The following is an 18,478-nucleotide window of genomic DNA, read 5'->3' as shown; positions in this document are numbered from 1 at the left end:
TCAAGAGTTGGGGTATCAGTTTCTGAAGGGTAGATAGATGTCTCCCATGTGAAAAATGGAGATGGAGCTGGAGTTGGGTGGTGGTGGTTAGGGTTAGGTCGTACGCAGGTGCTGTGAAAACCCACAGGTGATGCTGGGGCTGATTGTAGCACTGGTTTTATTGTCTTTAGGGTCTTGGAAGGGTTGGGTCCTGAGGGGCAACAGAGGCAACAGTTTGGTGGGAAAAGGATGGCCATGGCCTTAAGTGGTGGGCATCTGGGGTGCCTCAGCCTGCGAGTGCCCATTGGCATCACCCGTACAGCCATTGGGGGCAGTTGGCGCTGGTCCTTTCTTGCAGGGCACAGGGCAGGCAGCAACCATAGGCCCCACTCGCTTGAGGCCAGGGCGCTCCATCTTGTGCTCCAGAAGCATGTGGTTCTGTGGGGGGAGCCCCACACAGGCCCTGGGGGAAATGTCGGGACTTAGTTGGGCCAGACCCGAGACCAGCAACCCCACAGCCTCCAGTCCCTAGCGTCCCTGTGCATAGCCCGCCAGTGGACATTTGGGCTTGGAGGGGGACCCCGCAGCTGGAGGCACACCTGAGGATATTCTCGATGCAGCTGCGCTGGCGGAAGAGCGCATTGACCACAGGGCTGCCCGGCGGCACGAGTGGCGCCTTGAATAGGAAGCTGAGCAGGGACAGCACGGAGTGGAAGCCCTGCGGCTCTGGGTCGGCATCGGTGCAGAAGCTCACGCGCTGGCACAGCTCGGTCAGCAGCACCAGGTCCAGCATGATGGGTGCGGCCAGGAGGGAGTCCTGCAGGGCCGGTGGGTCAGAAGGTGGGCCGGGCTGGCGGGCAGCCCCACTCCTGCCCCGGCAGGCCCCGTACCTCACAGGTGTTGTGCAGCACCAGCGTGTTGGTGCCGCCCAGCATCAGCTCCGAGGTGTACTCATCCAACGCGCGCTTGCTGTCGCCCACGTATGGCACGTACTTGATGACCACCTGGGGGGTGGCAGGAGGTCACAGGGGGTCCGCGCCCTTCTCTGTCAGGGGCCCTTCCCTGCCCCCTGGCCTCCGCACCCCACCCCCCCACGGCCTATGACCCACGTACACAGTGGTCGGGCTCCTCGCCGGGTGCATAGAGCACAGGGTTGCTCTGCACCATGTCGTCTACCACGCTGCTCTTGGACACCTCCTTGGAACGGAACTGTGGCGGTGCTGACAGGTTCTGCCCGTCATTGTTGCCCAGGTGGTTGTAGCTCACGATGGACATGGTCTGCGGGAACAAGGGGCCCCGGGGGCAGCTGCAGGCCCCGCAGTGCATGCCAGCCCAGCTGCCCACCAGCCTGGCACATGGGGTCCAGGCCCCCCCCTCCTGAGCAGTGCACCCCCCAGGCCCACGCACCTTGAGGCCAGAGCCGATAAGGAAGTCCACCAGCACGGACTTGACTTTGGTTTGGCCTGACTTGAAGTCATCTCCACCCACGAAGACACGTCGCTGACGGGCGAGCTCAAGCGCCCCAGGCACCAGCGTGTTCTGTGGGGACCCGTTGAGGAAGGCACAGCCCTCCAAGATGCTGGCCACAGCAAACAGAGTGGAGGGCGACACCTCCAGGCCCAGCTGTGGACATAGGCGGGTGGTCAGCATGGAGAGGTCCTTTGGAGCTGGCCCTGACCCCTCTCCAACCCTGAGGGCCGCACACCTGGATGGTACGCAGCAGGTTCTCAGCAGTATCATTGAGGCCGGGGATGACTTCGCAGAAGCGCTCCGTGTTTGCGGTCCACAGCACGATGACTTTGTCTAGCCCAGCACTGGATCGGAAGTCACGGATGTCCCTACGGATCTGCTCCAGCTGGGCAGGGAGGGAAGGAGGTTGTACAGGCCCCTCGACCTGGGGAGGTCTGGAACCGCAGGATGGAAGCGAGGAGACACATGGACAGTAACATGGGAACGGGGGTTGGGGTGGTGGGCGATGTCAGGGAGCAACAAGTGGCAAGGGATAAAGGGCTTGGGGCGGGGCCGCACCTGCTGTGCGCGCGTGCCCAGTATGAGATTGTCAGCTCGAACACTCTGGTTGGCTGCGATGAATTCGGGGATGTAGACGGAGGGCCGAGGGCGCAGAGCCTCCAAGTGTGGCCACAGTTGCTCCTGCAGCCCCCAGTCCAGCACCTGTGCACGCCTCATCGCCTCAGCCAGGTTCAGCGACGATATGTCCCAGCCTGGGGCGGGGGAGGGGGACACCCCCAAGCTCAGCCCGGCCCTGAACACGGGCCCCTCCAGGCCCCGCCTCCCACCCCAGCCCCCTGCCTAGGGCCCCGCCCACCGTCGAACACGAGGTCGTCGGGTGCCACCATGGGCAGCAGTGCGCTGAAGGGCACGAACACCTCCTGGCCCTCGGCGTCCAAGCCCAGGCTAACGGTGCCCGCCTGCGTCAGCGAGCCGTAGTAGTTGGCCTCCTGGGGGGCGGCAGGCGGGGCGGAGTGAGGCGGGGCGTGGCGTGAGTCCCTAGCGGGCCAGGGCCCCGCCCGGCAGCCTCAAGCTCCGCCTTCTGGACGCCGCAGCTCCGAGCTCCAAGCCGCGGCAAAAGCCGCTTCCCCTTCGGAGGTTCCCCGCACCCCTGGGAGCCCGCCGGCAGCTTAGGCCCCGCCCCCTGAGGGTCCCCTCCTTCGTAGAGCTCCGCCCCCTAAGGGCCCTTCCCCCCCTCCCCCTGCACAGAGGCCGGCCCAGCCCCACCCGACCCCCCACCTTGCGGCCGGTGCGCGTGGGCCAGGACAGGCGCAGCCGGTTGGCCAGCACGGCGGCGGTGAGCGTGGAGCCGTTGTTCCCGCCCCAGCCGACGAGCATGACCCCGAGCCGGGGCACCTGCCGGGCGGTCCGAAAGGTGAAGCGCGTGGACGTGGGGTACACCTGGGGGCGGACGGCGCAGTGAGCCGGGGGCCACAGGCCCTTCCCCCTCACTGCAGGGACAGGGTCTCCGACCTTAGGTAACTCCCGTCCCTACCCGCCACCCCGGGTCCCTTGCCCACCTTGAGGAAACCATCCTCGCGGCTGACGCACGTCGTCCGGTACTCGTACTGAGCCTCGATGGCGTCGGGGCCGTAGACCACGTCGGGGCTCTCGACCACGAACTCGGCTGTGGCCTCCATCGGGGAGAGCTAGGGGCGCAGGTTGGGCAGGAGGTCAGCGGGGACGCGCGAGTCGGCGGAGCGAGCCGACCACGGTCGCCCGGAAGCCCGCACTACGCCCGGGCCCGCACTCACCGGCGCGGAGTCAACTCGGACTGTGGCGAACGGCGAGGGCTCGGGGCGCGCGAACTCCAGAGAAAAGAGCCGCGGCCCCGCCCACGCCCCGCCCCTCACCCCACCCGCACCAGGGAGGAGGGGCGCGCGGGGAGGAGGGGCGCGCCCGCGGGCATTCGGAGGATTCGGGTTCAAGGCCCCGGAGACCCGAGCCATCACTGCCCTGGGGCTCCCGGACAGCCACGTGGGCCACGGACCCCGGCCCGAGCACGGGGCGCGCGGATTCGCCTTGCGCCACAGCCGGTTAGGGCGCGCGCGGCCGCTTTTCCTCATTTTTACAAAAGAGGCCATTAAGGCTGCGAGCGCGCGCCGGGCCAGGCCCAGGCACTAGAGAGGAGATGGGGCTGGGCGGGAGGGCTGGCACCTGGGCCCGAGGTGCTGCGGTGGGGGCTCGGCCCCAGACGGAGCCAGGACTCTGACTCCAGAGCCAGGCAGGCACCCCTGCGGCCTCGGCCTTTCCCCTTCCAGAGCAGTAGTACCCACCAGGCACTCCGGACCGGGCTGACACGGTGCGCGGGGCGCTGCGAGGCCTCGGCTTCCCTACCTGTAGCAGGAGGGCTGGCAGGGCCAGGCTTGAGGGGGCCAGTGTTCGGTGGGTGAGGAGGGGTGGGGAGGGGGGGCAGGGCCAAGGAGGTCAGCTGGGGAGGAGCTGGGCAGGCACAGCACTGCGCCCCCCTAGCACCCAGTGATAAGGGAGCGTGGGAACCCGGCGGGCGGGCGGGGGCGGCTCCCCCAGGAACTTTCCAAAACAAGCGGCCTCCTCCGGCTGGAAAGTTTCCACCACTGGAGCTGACCCAAAAGGTGGATAGTTGGGAAGGCTCGCAGGAAACATGGTCAGGGCCTGGCCTTGGGGGCTGGGGGCTCCAAGACTCCTGTTCCAGGCATCGCCCTCAAGGGACTCCAGTGTGGGGGAGCCGGAAGTAGAATGGGGCACCCCTAGCCAGAGGCAGCACACAAGGAGGGTCTGGCAGGGCAGGTTGCCTGGAGGAAGTGGTTGCTGGAAGGGGTCTGGAGATATGAAGACATCGCCTATCAAGAAATATGAAGAGCTGCCCAGGCAAAAGCCTGGGGAGCGGGCCCAGGGGCCGATGACGAGGTGGCCAGGCGGGAGGGGAGAGGAGCAGTTCAGGGTCAGAGCAGCCCCTCAAGGCTGCGGACAGAGAATATCACGTAATAAATATTTTAGTTTTGTCCCTGGTTTCTGGCTGGAGATGGCGCTCAGTCGCTTAATGGCCGGCGATTTCATCATATCTAACAGAGCCTCCCTAAAAAGCCCTGGACGGCATGGGGCTGGGCGGACCCACGGAGGTGCTGGGAGGGTGGCACACCTGGAGGTGGCGGGGCAGCCCAGGGCCGCTCTCCACACTCCACCTTGGGCCGTTGCAAGGGTTTTGCTGAGCAGTGAGCCATTCTGACAAACCTAGGAGGGAGCCGAGGGAACCCCGGATTTACAGCCGGTTCCTTGGCAGTATGGGTGGCCAGAGACCAGGTGTCTGAAGTGGGTGGAGTCTCGTGGGACTGAGCCCTTCACCCGTGCGGTGTGATGCGTGCTCCAAGAACCGGAGTACACTTGGGGCCGGGGCCCTGGAGCGGGCCTGCGCCAAGTGCCAGATGACCTGGGAACGTGTGCAGAGAGCAAAGGCCCCCTGGCCCAGCCCCGGGGAACCCTAGCATCTGCAGGGAAGTCGGGGTGGGGTGGGGGTGCCAGCAGAGCCGGCTCCCCAGGGGAGCAGGGCAGGAGGCAGCTGGGAGGGACGGGCCTTGGGCTGCTAGCAGTCAGGTGGGCACCATGTAGCAACTGCGGGGACCGCCGGCGTATGTGACACAGGGTGACTGTGCTGCTTGGGAGCAACTGGGCACCCCTGTCCCCACCATAACACAGGCTCCTGAGGGCAGGGGCAGGGCTGTCTTTGTCCCGCTGAGTGCCAGTGCCCAGGTGGAGCCCAGCACACAGGAGGGATCGGGGTGCTGGTAGGATGACAGCTAGGGACATTGTCCAGCAAGGGGCACGAGTGGGCAGCCCCAAGCCCTTGGGCCATGGTACAGGTTGTGAGGTTGGGGGGACCTTTCTGAGGCCCCTGGGGGGCCTGGATTTGTGGCATCCTTGGCTCGGGAAGGAGCTTGATGGGACCCCCTGCAGCTAAGGTGCACTCTGCGAGTGATGGCCATGGGTGCCTCTGGGGGGTGTGAGGGGCTGCAGGAGAGTTAGTTGAAGGGCCTGGGGGGCAGGTGGGCAGGGCAAAGGTGAGGCATGATGCGGTTCGAGGAAGCACACACTAGCCCTGGACCCTGAACTGTGGGGATAGAGATGTTATCCCCGAAAGGAACAGTACAGCCAGGCTGCCTGGGGCGCAGGGTACACTCTGCCCCACAGGGCCTGCTTGACCTCGTCTCCTGTGCTCCTTGGATTCCCCGGCCACCTTCGGACTTGGGCCAAGGCCGCTGGCCAGTGGGGCTGTTCAGGAGGTGAAGGCCCGCAGCCCCTGACCCCTGGACCCCTTTCATCCCAGGCTTATTCTTTGTCTGTTTTTCCTTTCTAAAATAAACACCCACCCACACCCCGTCCCTCAAGAGCAGGACCCTGACCCCTGCCTTCCATCTCCTCACCTGGAGCATGGGACAAGGACAGCCATCCCTGCTGGCATCTTGGGGCCGGGGGATTCCACTGGGCCTCAGCATCCCCATCCCCATCATGGGCACAGGGGCAGCCCCAGCGAGCCGGCCTAGTTGGAAGAAACAAAAACTGTGCCATCACTGCCGTTTCCCCCAGTCACAGCTCATTTCCCCAAGGGAGGGCACTCCCCTGGCCCCAGGGGTCCCTACTACTACTGGCGCCTTTGGCACTTCGGAAGGCCCCTGCTCCTGGACCTGGTCTACCTGTCCGCCCCTGGGGACACAGCCCTGCTCATAACACCCAACCGTGGCTCCCCATGGCCTCCACATCCCACCTCCATCCTTGCCTACCTATGACCAGGCGGTCTGGCCTCATGCCCTGGCTTGGGCAGGCCCCATCGCCTCAGCCTGCCAGCCTCACCTGGCCGCCTCCCTGCACCCCCGCCCCACACCTGCTCATCACCACGGCTGCTCCAGGGCCCAGTCTTCTCCTGACCCCAGCCCACCCCCCCCATGAGGCCAGGAGGCCCTGGCTGGGATGGACACAAACACACCCAGGCACTTGGGGCTGCTAGGTTTGGTTCAGTGAAATTTATTGTATGTTGAAAAAATCAGCATTCACCTGTTTAGTGTACAAAAAGGACACTAGTTCTTTTAAGAAAATATTAGGAAACTGAAGACGCGGATGCCTTTTAATCGTAACATTTTGGCAAAAGTGAAAAGTTCTTGTAAACACCAACTCCATGGCTCAAAATAGTTTTTCTCCACAGTACAATATTAATAGGGGGGAAAAACACAGTATCAATAAGTTAGACCATAGTTAATCAGCTAGAACTTTTGTCCATCAACCCCCAAAGCACAAAACTTTTCTTAGCTTCATAATTCCTTAAAAGGAGAAAAACAACAACAAAAAACAACAAAAAGCCAACAACAAAAAGGAAATTCAACTGAGAGTCCCTTGAACTGGTTCCCAGGGCAGAGGACCGGGTCAGCCCTCTGGCTGCAGCCTCCTTAAATAATCCTTCGGCCGAGTCTGCGCGTCCAGCTGAGTACAGTCTGCGCACACCACACGGTTGTCTGCAGAACTCGGGGGTCCCTGGGGTCCGCTCAGCCCTTCCCCCAACTCCATCCCAAATGAAAAACAAAACAACAGCTATTGAAACATGAAGGATGGGATCCCTTGGTGCTCCGGGCACCCCAGGGGGCCCAAGGAAGGGGCCTGTGGGATGGGGTGGGCAAACTGCAGGTGCCTCCACTTGGGCACTTGCTCTTTGGGAAGCCATTAGGAGGCAGCCCCATGGCTTAGAAAAATAGACACGTCTACCTGAGCATTCTGCTCTCCCCGCCTCACTACTGTTGGCGGCAGTACCCCCCACCCACCCCAGTTTTTGAGCCCCAGGCTCCAGGTTGCAGCCACTCCCTCCGCCTTCCCCAGTCCTGGGTGGCTTTGCTGAATGTGGCCCTGAATGTGGACATACACTTCAGGCCCCACTGCACCCTGGCAGCACCCCCTCACACACACACACACATACACACACACACACATGCACGCACGCACATATACACGCATGCATGAGCGCGCACACACACGCACATGCGTGTGTGGTCCCCCGACACTAGACTGGGGGGACACTAGACTAGGCACAGCTACTAAGCAGCAATTATGTTGTCCATGGATCCCATGCTACCAGAGTGGGCGGATAGGGTGCGTTTTCTGAACTTGCTCTCGGGGGGGTCCCCTGACCCCAATGACCCCCAGCCCCTCCCTGAGTGCAAACCCTGTGGTGGCTCTGCTAAGATGACCCCAAGACCCACAAGCAGACTGAGGGATGGAGTGAGGTCAACAGCATGGAGACCACACGGTCTCGGCGCGAAAAGAAAAGCAGCAGCAAAGGGGGAAAATTGAGAACATAATAAAATAAAATCCGACACTGTTGTTGCAGCGTGAGCTCGTAGCACAGAAAACCCCCAGTGACCCCCTACAGCTGAGGGACTGAAATAGCAGGGCAGGCCTGGTGGGCTGAGAGCTGTTCTGCCCCTGCGGCTCTCAGCAGCTGCTCAGGGCCAGCTGGAGTTCTCGAAATAGACCTGGGCGGGCCTCTACCCCCTTAGAGCAGACCCCGTCCTTGCCTAGGCGGGGAGGAGAGGCCGGAGTGTAGGGAGGGCCTGGGGCGGGGCGGGAGCCGAGCAGGCTGTGCCCCCCTCTCCCCCTCGGTTCCCTCCTCAGTCCTCAGGAACAACTTTCAGATGGTATCTGTAATACTGCAGGAAGGACACAGGGCGGCATCTGGACCCTGGTGTCCAAGGAGGGGAGGCACAGGTTTAGAAAAGATGCTTTCTCTCTCATACAAAAATAGACTGAAGTCTCATAAGCAGTAGCTAAAAGTGGCTGCTTTTGTATAAAACTAGAAAAGGCAGGCGGGCTGGCCTGGGAGTCTTTCGTGAGGGGAAGCTGAAGCCCCTCGGGCTGTGATAGGGTAGGAGAGGAGGTGGGCTTCCTGAGGAGCCCATCCCAGGTGTGTGTGGGGGGGGTGGGGGGGACGAGACGCCTGGCCCCCGGGATCTGTGACCTGCAGGCATCAGGTCTGCAGGGGCTCCCCTGAAAGCCGCGTTGCTGGCTCAGATGAACATGTCTTCCTCGGGTTTATTATTTTTTTTAAATAAATCTCTTTTTCCGCTCCGTAGCTACCCCCCCACCCGCCCCCAGCTCCCCCCACCATCCAGAAGGGTCAGCCCGGCAAGGGGAGCTGGCCTGGCTAGCCAAGCAGGACCTCCTGCCCTGTGGCCTCAGGCTAGGGCCAGGCCTGCAGCTGCCGCTGGTCATACTCGGCAATGAGCCTCTTGATGTGGGCCAGCTTGCTGTGCAGGTACTCGCAGCGGTGCTTCTCCTGGCTGTAGTTGGTATTGGTCTGCAAGAGAGTGGCAGGGCTGAGCCACATCCTACAAGCAGCTGGCATCCCAGAGCATGGCCATACTGCCCTGCGTGAAGCGTGCCAGCCTCGGGCCAGCTTAGGCTCCCCCTCCTCCTGCCTGTAGGCCAGTGCCCACCAGGAATGACAAGGACCCTTCCTCTACCTCAGGCCAGAGCCTAGGCCTGTCCCTCCCCAAGCCTCATCCTGGGAATCAGGGTCACTGCCTGGATGAGGGTCAGAGCATGGCCATACTGCCCTGCGTGAAGCGTGCCAGCCTCGGGCCAGCTTAGGCTCCCCCTCCTCCTGCCTGTAGGCCAGTGCCCACCAGGAATGACAAGGACCCTTCCTCTACCTCAGGCCAGAGCCTAGGCCTGTCCCTCCCCAAGCCTCATCCTGGGAATCAGGGTCACTGCCTGTCATGAAGCCTCCTTCCCGGGCTGGGGCCTGGCTGGCAGAGAAATGCCCTGGCACATGGGGGCACACATGTGGTGAACCCACAGCTAGTGGCGTTCGGAACAAGAACTGATAGAGCCCTGAGGAGGCATTCCTGCCAGACCAGCAGCTGGGGGTGGGGAACTTCAGCTCCTCCCTTGACCAAGGAAAGAGCTGGAAAGATCCTGGGGGCTGCACCCACCAAGGAGGGGGAGTGCTGGAGGGTGCTGGGGCACCAAGGGAGGGATGGGCTGAGCTCCTCTGCTGTAAATGGGGGATTGGGGCACAGGAGCTGCTCTGAGGACCTGAGACCCCAACCCAGGCAAGGCTCTTCCTTCCCTCTATCCCTTCCCTGACTGCAGTGCTGCTCACCTTGAGACAGCTTAGTCTGACCCCACCCCACCCCCCACAAGGGTGGAGACTTACCTTTTTGATTTTTCGATATTCCTGCAAAATCTGACCCCGAGTAGTCTGGAGGAAAAACAAAAGAGAAAGCGAACAATGTCCTTGCCTGCAGGAGACCCCCACTGAGTGACCCCTTCTCCCCTGATAACCTGTGACCTGCAGAGTCACCACCAGCCTTGAGACAATAGCCTCAGCATGGCCTGAGAGAAGCTGACCAAAGTAAAGACAGTAGCCCAGGCTGGGGTGGGGGTGGGGGTGGGGGTGGAGGATGAGTAGGGCAGGAGGTGGGGGAGGATGAGCTGGGCCAGGGGAGTGAGGGCCAGGGACCCAGCCTCAGGGACAAGCACAATGGCAGCAGAGTGGGAGGGGCTGGTCACAGCTGTGGAAGGGAGGAGGCAGCCCTTCCAGTGTTCAAGGTCAAGCAAAGAACATACCCCCCCACCACTCTCCCAACCACCTAGGGGTGCAGGGGGATACTAGGGAATGTCCATGTGGGGGCTGCAGAAGGGAGGAGAGCGAGACCCCGGGACTCCTCAGAGCCCTCATCACTTCTTCAGTTAGGAGCTGTTTCCTCTGGAAACCAAAGTGGACCCCACGAGGGGAGGCAGACCCAACACTCCAATTAATCAGACTAGCTGTGAAGGATGGCATGAGGGAGGCTGGTGAGCAAGAATGGAGCTCCCCCTACACACCCCCACACTGAGCTCCCAATTTGGACTGGCTTAGGGAACCCATGTGCCTTTGATCAGAGGGTGAGGGACTCCTAGTAAGGGGGCCACGGGGACTCTGCAGCCCCTCCCCCTATGGCTCTGACAGCATGGATGGGCTGTGAGCTGCAGAGAGGACCCCAGGCACTCCCATGTGACCCAATCCTGTAGGGCCTGGCTGTTTCAGTTGCTCTGAATACCACCCCTGCCCCAACAGGTCATCTCCCAACTGCAGACTTGGTCGCCAGTGTCCCCATTGCACGGGAGGCTGAGCTGGGCCTGAGAGCCTGTGGACTCCCAGCCCTGTGGATGGACCCAAACCATGCCAACAGCCAGGGACAGCTGCCTGGCAGGCTATGACAGGGAGAAACACTGGCACAGCGTGGCAGGCCTTTTCACCTGGGAGGGGCAGCGGCCAGGCTCTGGGGCCACGGGTGGGGTTGGAGGCCTTGGGTTTGGCTGCACCCATGAGAAATGGGCCTGTCTCACCCAGGTCGGGTGCAGAGTGCGGGGATGAGTGCGCATAGCATGGGGCTCTACCTCATATTCCTCAGAGCCCTGGGAGAGCTGCCGGAGTTGGGCATCCAGCTGCGTGAAGCGCCGTGTGATCTGCTCAATGCGAGCGTGCAGGTCGCGGTACTCGCTATACTCAGCATTAAAGTCATTCTTGTAGCTTTGGCGCTGCTCCGAGGAGGAAATGGTGGCATATTTTCTGAGGAGAGACAAAGAGGGGTCGGCGGGGCTCAGGAGGCTGCTGGGGAGAGGCTGGAGTGCCCATAGTTGCGTGGCTGGCCCACCACCCCCAGGCCCTCACCCTGTGGGTGACCTCCTGGCTTCAGCAGGAGCCTGGCACTAGGACGGGGGAGAACTGTTGAGAATTGTGAGAATTCCCACACGAAAACATGAAGTCAGTCCTCCCTCTGCTAACCTGCAGTGCAGGGGAGAGTGCAGGGCGGGGAGAGGGTGGGAGGCCAGTCAGGGAAGTACTCACAGCAAGTAGTCGGGTGTCTCTGAGGTTGATGTGGGGACGCTTGAGCTGTTGCAGGTCCCATTCAAACCTACAAAAAAAGAGCAAATGCACACCACCTTCTGAGCCCATACCGAATTCTGTAACAGGTCTGTTATCTGCAGGACCTGGAGAGATAGCAGAAGGGGGTCGGGATGGGCAGAGGGAATCGGATGGCCGGGCTGGTGCCACCTCAGGAGCCTCACTGGACCCAGAAGCAACGCAGCCAAACACAAGGTGTGTCTCCAAACCACAATCCTGGGACGTGTAGAGAGTCCAGATGTGGTGCATGCACATTTTCAGCAAGCAGCTGCTAGGACAAGTTAATCACGGGGCCAGCGCCTGGACAGCCTGTCCAGAGCTGGACCCACCCAGAGCCCCTGCTGCCTCCACTGACTGCATGTAAAAGGCCATTACTCTGAAAACAAGCAATGCCCTTGCCCAACCAAGTCCTTGGGGTGTCCTGGTCTCTGGCCTTGAGGCTGCCTGGGAAAGCCCTTGCTCCTGCCAGCACCCCAGGCCACCCACTAGGTGGAACCGGAGGACACGAGACGGTCCACAGCGCTTGGGGTGGGGGGTGGGGGGTACAGATGACCAAAACCACAATCTAGTCTATTTCCCAGGGGCTTCCTTCAGGCAGCCTTTCTTCCCGGCACAGAAGAGATTTTATCACTATGCAGTGCATTCTCAATACACACTGTGTCCCCTCAGATGCAGCCCACCTGGGAATCCCTGTGCCGCAGGACTCTCACCAGCGGATGGAGCACACCTCTCCCACCTCTTGGGGCTGCAGCCCAATGAACCCACACGTGACAGTTTAGTCCATGCTTCCACCACATGTGCTTTGCATGAAGTACACCTTCCAGAGTGTTCTGCTGTTTGTGGGCCCCATCAGTATCACCTCATTTAGCCCTTTTGAGATCTTCGCCAGGAAGAGACCAAATAGGGAAACCAGGGCTCGCGGTCACATTCACCTGGCACCTAAGACACCTTTGGGTCTGGCCTGAGGCAAACCTCAGAGGCCCCCTCCTGCTGCAGCTCTGGCTGTGCATGGCCCTGGCTCACAGGCCTGGGCCTAAAGGGACTCCTCCCCACCTGCCCCTCCCACTGCTCCTCCTGTGCCTCCACCGGGGCCTGGCTCCCGTTGGGAGAAGGCCCCCTTTGGGAGAAGGGCCCCCCTGCTGCCCGCAGAGGCCAGTGGGCCCGAGCTCAGGCTGGCTGAGATCCACCCCCCGCCAACCCCAGCACACCAGCCCTCCTGCAAAGGCACGCCGAGGCAACAGGAGGGCCCATGGACTGAGCAGGAGCGCGGCTCAGGCACAAGGATGGGCAGAGGACCCAGGGCTGGACCCATGGCTCAGAGTGATGGGCAGCCTCAAGGGGCAGGGCTATGGGTTCAGGGTGGCAGCAGCACAGGGGAAGCTGAGTAAGAGCCATGAGCCCGGCAGGCGGGGGGGGGGGGGCACTGCATCTGTCTGGGGCAGAGGCAATCACGGGACGGGGCTGGGACAGTACTGCACAGAGGAGGGGCTTCAATGGTGTCCCTCCCCTATGGGACACGAAAGCAAGGATGCTTCCTCACACGCTGACCTGAAACCTTATCCAGTGTGTCTGAGGGAGGGGCGTGGTGCACAAAGAACAATGCCATTGTTAAGAGAGGTGGTGGCTCCTGCTTGTGTGGCTGCCTGCACAGGCAGCACACAGCACCCCAGAAGGGGCCTCTGTGCTCGGCCATTACTGTTACATCTGAGGCTCCTGCGAGACGCAGATCAAGATGAATAACGCAGTATTTAGTGCCTAGTTGTCCTTATCTTTTCCCTTGGGCCACCTATTCCCTGGTTTGCCAAATCTCACTTTCTCACCTTAACCTAGGGACAAGATACCAGGCAATTGGCACTGGGCAGGATCTGAAGCTGTCTGAGTGCCAAGTATGCTCCTCCTTCCCTGGGCACTGCCAGAGGAACACAGGGCCTTGCTTTCACCATTTGGGACAGGACGTGCTGCCTGGCTGGGCCTGCTCAGGGTTTGTCTCTCCCGGCAGGATCAGCTCAAGGGAACCAGGCCTTGCCTCCACCTGGCTGCTGCCAACACCTGCCCTCCAGTCAGAGGGAGGGGCTGGCAAAGGCCTTTCTGGAGAGTAGTTGAATAACTCATTAAAAAAGCCTTAAGGAGAAAGCAACTCCACCCTTTGCCCTAGGAATGCCTCCTGCTCGGATCCTTCCTGGGGAAATAATCTGAAAGGGCAGCAAGTTACATAGCCTGAGACTGCAGGTGGCAGGTGCAGCTGCATCTTTGTGGTCACACCATGCTGATTAAGTTAACAGCCACATGGGGTGTTCAGCTCAGGCGCCCTGGGCTATGAACTTAAGGTGGCCCAGGCTCTGGGGGTGAAGATTCCTCCTCCCACCCCAAGCCGGTCTGTCCATACACCTCTCCTGGGTGTATGGAATGCCCCCCCCAAGGGTTCTCAGGCTCAGCACGCAGCCCCAGCCAACCTTGCACCCCTCATCCTGCTGCTGTGATCCCAGATCTCTCGACCCCCGGCTTTCTCACCTGCTACGTGACCTCATTCCGACTCCTATAGCCTGCTGTTATATGGACAGCTTCCCAAACCCAGTCTCCACAGGCTGAAAAATTCACTTGTCAGCAGACTACACGAGGCCCTGTGGCTCCAAGTGCTGGTCTTCTCCAGCCAGGTACTGCACCCCACTGCCTTCTGTGAACCCCAGCCCCATCCTGCTCCCTTTCAGTGTCTGGGACCTCAGGGCAGCCAGAGCTGAGCCTGGAACTAGTTGCTCTCCCGGTACATGGTCGCCTCCCGCGGACCTCAGCTCAGTCCAGTTCTGTGCTCCTGGCACTGACCTGGCATAGCAGGACCGCAGAAGGCTCCAGGGCACAGACAACCTTGTGTTAGAAGACAAGGTGCAAAGGAGCTGAATGTGCAGGGTGTGCCAATATAGGGGTTCATGGGGTGGTGCAGCGCCCCCTGCGCAATGGTGGGTGTGGACTGCAGCTCAGGCTCCTAGCAGGGTCCTCCCACAGAGTCCCTGACCCCAGGCCTGCCTCCTGGTACCTACCTGGGGCATCTGGTGGGGCTCCAAGGGGGCTGGGCATGTGTTCTGGCAACCGGGCCCGGTGTCTGTCCTCAGCTGCTCTCTCCTTGTCTTTGTGCTTCTTGGACTTCTTCTTGGATTTGCTGCGTGATGAGTTACCATGGGGCCTGCTGGGCTGGGCACAGTCCGTCAGCAGGGGCAAACTGAGGCATGTAGTTGGGGCTGGGGCAGCCACTTCCCCATGCTCGCAGTCCCGGCCACTGTGGCCCAGGTCATTGCTGACATCAGCCAGAGGGTCATGGGCCCTTGGGGGCTCCAACCGTGGAGGCAGGTGGGCATCTGTCCCTGCTAGCAGGCCCGGAGTAGGCAACAGGGCCTCACGGCCATGGGGTGCACTCAGCTTCCCATTGATGGCAGGCTGAGCTCTCTGGGTAAAATGTGATATCCTGGGTTTCTTGCTGGTCAGGCGGTCGATGAAATCAGGAGGCTGTGTTCGTTTCTACAATGGAAGGGAAACAATTTTAAAAGGGAGACTGTGGAGCCACTGGTGTCTCCTGAGAAGTGGCTGGGGAGCAACAGGCTGACCCTGGAGCTCATGAGGCCTCAGGAAAAGTCAGTGCCTGCCTGCAAGGCCTCCTCTGGCCACAAGGGGGCACACTGAAAACAGCCAGGCCCTTGCTAACCTAGGCTCAGCCCACCCTGAGGACGGATCCAAGAAGGGGGCAGTATCAGCCAAACTGCCCAGCCAAGTACTCAAGTAGGGCCACCTCCGGGGACTGGTCTGAAACATCTCAGCATTCGGCATCGTTCCTAGATGATGGGAATGGTGACAGAACCAAGTCTGAAGGATACAGGGCAGCCCCACAGGCTGGGACTCCCTTCCCACCCCCTACCAGACCCAGGACTACCTGGATCCCCAAGGCAATCCTGTGACATGGTACAGGCTGCATCCCCACTTCATAAGTGAGAAGGCTGATGCATGTGAGGCAAGGCCAGAACACGGATAGCCTGGTCCCTGGGAAGTGGCTTGAGAGAGCAGGACGGTAGGCGGCAGGCCCACCATCAGGGGGAAGCAGAATAAGGAGGCTGTTAGCCCTCTACTTCGGCCCCAGAGCCAGGGCAGGCACAGACCTGACCTCTCCACAAGGAGGATTCAGGGCCTTGGATATGGGCTGGGAGCCTCCACAGCAAAGGAGAAAAGGGAGGTAAATTAGGGTCTTGGGATGAGGGCCTCATGAGCCAGAGCATACAGATGGGGCCACCTGAGCACCCTCCTGATTATTCACCAATTCGGCAGTAGCCACCACTCACAGGGCCTGTGCCTGCAGCTGGCACGCTCGATTTTATGGAATCTTCATGACAGTCCCAGCGTGTGCATCTGCTGTGCCTGCCGTGCACAGAGCACAAAGCTCAGCGTGTTTTGGGAGACTGCCCTCCTTGCACATACCTCTCACAAGTACTCGAGGGAACTGCACCAGGGAACCAGACCCAGGTCCCCAGTCTGGGGAAAGCCAGGCAGTTGCTCACTCACTGAAGAAAATACCCAGCTATGAGCCACGGATGCAATAGGCTGCCCAAACACTGAGGTCAGGTCTGGCCCGCTGGCTCCTATCCCACTTTCCTCCCTCACAACTACCGCCGCCACCGCCAGCAACGTGTTGTCACATCCTTGCCCAATGCTCCTACCTGAGGGGGTGAGGCTGAGCTTCCATGTTCCCTGGGAGGACTGGTGGCAGCAGGGTCTCCAGGGAGGCCAACTGCACTCTGTGGCTGGCACAGCTTCCTACGAAGGAGATGTAGGGTAGTTGTAAGGCTCCACAACCAGTAGGGCACTGCCAGACCCATCTGCCTTTCCACTGACACCATGCTGTCCCACCTACACTCAGTGATTTGGAGTGGGCCCTGCTGTCGAACCAGAGCAGGGTTGAGTACACGGGGTAATACGGGACACGGCTGGCAGAGGGCAGCTGAACACATCCCACCCTAGATTTATCCACAGCCTGGAGGACTGCCCATTTAGTGTCTTGTCGCACCCAGAGAAGGGTCAGTGGACCTCCCACTCATCTAAACACGCATTACTGTGGAGACTAGGGACCCAAGTAAAATTGACAAGATATTCAAGCTCTGTGCTATGTCCCTGTGGGAGCTGGGTACACTAGGGCACTGACCTCTCCTTTTGAAAGCAATCATTCATTCCAGGGGTGCCTCGGTGGCTCAGTTGGTTAAGCGTCTGCCTTCAGCTTAGGTCATGATCTCAGGGTCCTGGGATCGAGCCCCACATTGGGCTCCCTGCTCAGCAGGGGAGTTGGCTTCTCCCTCTCCTTCTCCCTTTAACCCTGCTCATGTGTGCTCTCTCTTGGTCACTCTCTCAAATAAATAAAATCTTTAAAACAAACAATCATTCATCCTAATAATAATGCTTACTGCAGAAACTTCAGAAAATGCCGAAGGGGATTAAGATGCACTGGCACAAAAGGAAGACCTCCTGGATTCAGAACCTACTTTCCTGGGAGCCAACATTACAATACCTCCTTAAGGATAATGGGGCAGCCACTGGCCTACCAGTACCTGAGCATAATGATGCAGGCGGGGAGAGGGAAGAGACACTCCAACACTCAAAGGGCAAAAGGAGGCCATACTAGTGACCGTGGCTTGTGGCCCCTCTCTGATGCACCTCTCATAGTCCCAGAGGCTGCAAGTCTCATGAGAACCCAGTAGCCAGCCTGGTACTGGCTGGTGCGTGGTGCCTTGGGTGCTCCATACCCTGCAGGGTCTGGGGCTGCAGGGACCATGTCTGCACGGACCTTAATCAGTGATGAGCAGAGCAGACCTCCTTGATTGATGGCCATATTACAAACCACTGCTGCTGCCCCCTCTATGGTGGCCCCAAATGCAAAGAGAGCCATAGAAAAAAATGTCTGCAACATGCAAGCGCTCACCCGGGTAACACAGTACATGTGGCCAAGATGGGTACTTCAAGTTTGCTGGCCAGCCACATAGAAGTAACCAGAGGCATTTACATCTGCTCTTTCTAGGCTCCACTAAAAACGCTTGAAGGAGCAAGGGGAAAAGGGAGCAACACGATCTAATGCTGAAAACAGATGTGGTGACTGACTTGTCCAAGAAAATAGGGCCCCAGGCCACAGAACCTCATGGGCCTGGGGTTAGAGTCTTAGAGACCACAGTGAAGGGGCTCCTGCAGGGCTGTCCCCACTATGCTCTGGGGTTGTGGGGAAGGAACCCAGTGTGTTCAGGAGTGAAGGAGCCCAGCCTTCTCTAGAAGGCCAGAAGGCTGCTCCAGGCACACCTGGACAATGGGATGGACAGAGGTGTGGCCTCAGAAGACTGAAGAAACAGAAGGGCCCATAGAGGGTTCCAAGAAACCTCAGCGGCCCTCCTGACGAAATGGAGCCACTCAGAGGAAAGCCTTGAAGGGCTGCCCCTGGGCCTCCAGGTAACACATGTCAGGGCCCAAAAGACAGAGACAAGAAAATGCATTTTAAAGAGAAGACTCTATAAGCAGATGAAAACTTTAAATCCACAACAAAACACCAGCCTTAACATCCACAGAAAGACAAAGGACTCAAGTAGACATTGCTCCAAAGATACACAAATGGCCAATAAGCACATGAGAAAGGGTTCAACATCATTAGTCATCAGGAAAATGCAAATCAAAACCACAACGAGATATTACCTCATATTCACTAAGAGGGCTAGGATAAAACCAAACCATAACGGAAAATAACAAGTATTGGTGAGAAAGTGGGGAAACTGGAAAACCTCTTTGTGTGCTGCTGGTGGGAATGTAAAAGGGTGCAGCTGTTGTGGAAAACATTTTTGGCAGTTTTTCAAAAACCTCAACTCCGCTCCTCCTTCTACACTTGAGAGAACTAAGAATCTATGTCCATACAAATCCTCGTACACAAATGTTCACTCCTAGAAGCACTAGTTGCAATCGCCAAAAGGTAGAAACAATACAAGGGTCCATCAACAGATGAGTGAATGAACAAATGTGTGTGTATATCCACACACAACAGATTACTGAGCCACAAAAGGAACACAGCCCTGA

The 18,478-nt window shown here is 59.7% G+C and overlaps 2 protein-coding genes across 3 annotated transcripts in view; both read right to left on the bottom strand.

Annotated features, from left to right (window-relative positions):
- Positions 1-140: 140 nt before the first annotated feature.
- Positions 141-6,294, bottom strand: ISYNA1 (inositol-3-phosphate synthase 1). Of its 2 annotated transcripts, none has more exons than XM_055342743.1 (11): positions 5,889-6,294; positions 3,009-3,137; positions 2,728-2,889; positions 2,306-2,438; positions 2,008-2,201; positions 1,685-1,834; positions 1,387-1,602; positions 1,093-1,257; positions 870-983; positions 579-796; positions 141-442 (listed from the first exon to the last, which is right to left on the bottom strand). In XM_055342743.1, exons 1-11 carry the CDS (start codon positions 5,973-5,975, stop codon positions 241-243), a joined length of 1,770 nt encoding a protein of 589 aa, XP_055198718.1. In that variant the 5' UTR covers positions 5,976-6,294; the 3' UTR covers positions 141-240. The 2 variants fall into 2 exon arrangements, with proteins under 2 accessions (XP_055198718.1, XP_055198719.1); XM_055342744.1 differs by lacking the exon at positions 5,889-6,294 and adding an exon at positions 3,243-3,295.
- A 171-nt stretch (positions 6,295-6,465) lies between these two features.
- Positions 6,466-18,478, bottom strand: part of ELL (elongation factor for RNA polymerase II) — a 78,615-nt gene continuing 66,602 nt past the window's right edge. Inside the window, exons 7-12 of the mRNA XM_055342742.1 lie at positions 16,096-16,192; positions 14,434-14,908; positions 11,342-11,408; positions 10,891-11,062; positions 9,665-9,709; positions 6,466-8,803 (exon numbers count right to left, since the gene is read on the bottom strand). Of these exons, the coding sequence (XP_055198717.1) occupies positions 8,687-8,803; positions 9,665-9,709; positions 10,891-11,062; positions 11,342-11,408; positions 14,434-14,908; positions 16,096-16,192 (973 nt within the window). The 3' untranslated portion in view covers positions 6,466-8,686. The remainder of the gene's footprint in view (positions 8,804-9,664; positions 9,710-10,890; positions 11,063-11,341; positions 11,409-14,433; positions 14,909-16,095; positions 16,193-18,478) is intronic.

The sequence above is a fragment of the Nyctereutes procyonoides genome, unplaced genomic scaffold (genome assembly GCF_905146905.1).
Source record: "Nyctereutes procyonoides isolate TBG_1078 unplaced genomic scaffold, NYPRO_anot_genome, whole genome shotgun sequence".
NCBI lineage: Eukaryota > Metazoa > Chordata > Mammalia > Carnivora > Canidae > Nyctereutes > Nyctereutes procyonoides.
This window is presented reverse-complemented; position numbering and strand designations above follow the sequence as displayed.

Excerpts from the sequence above, each read along its gene's own strand:
- ISYNA1 (XM_055342743.1), bottom strand. The coding sequence starts at position 5,975 with ATGATGGGGATGGGGATGCTGAGGCCCAGTGGAATCCCCCGGCCCCAA. Across the intron at positions 3,138-5,888 it reads GTCCTTGTCCCATGCTCCAG|CTCTCCCCGATGGAGGCCAC; the intron begins GTGAGGAGATGG and ends CTGCGCCCCTAG. Across the intron at positions 2,202-2,305 it reads CGACGACCTCGTGTTCGACG|GCTGGGACATATCGTCGCTG; the intron begins GTGGGCGGGGCC and ends CCCCCGCCCCAG.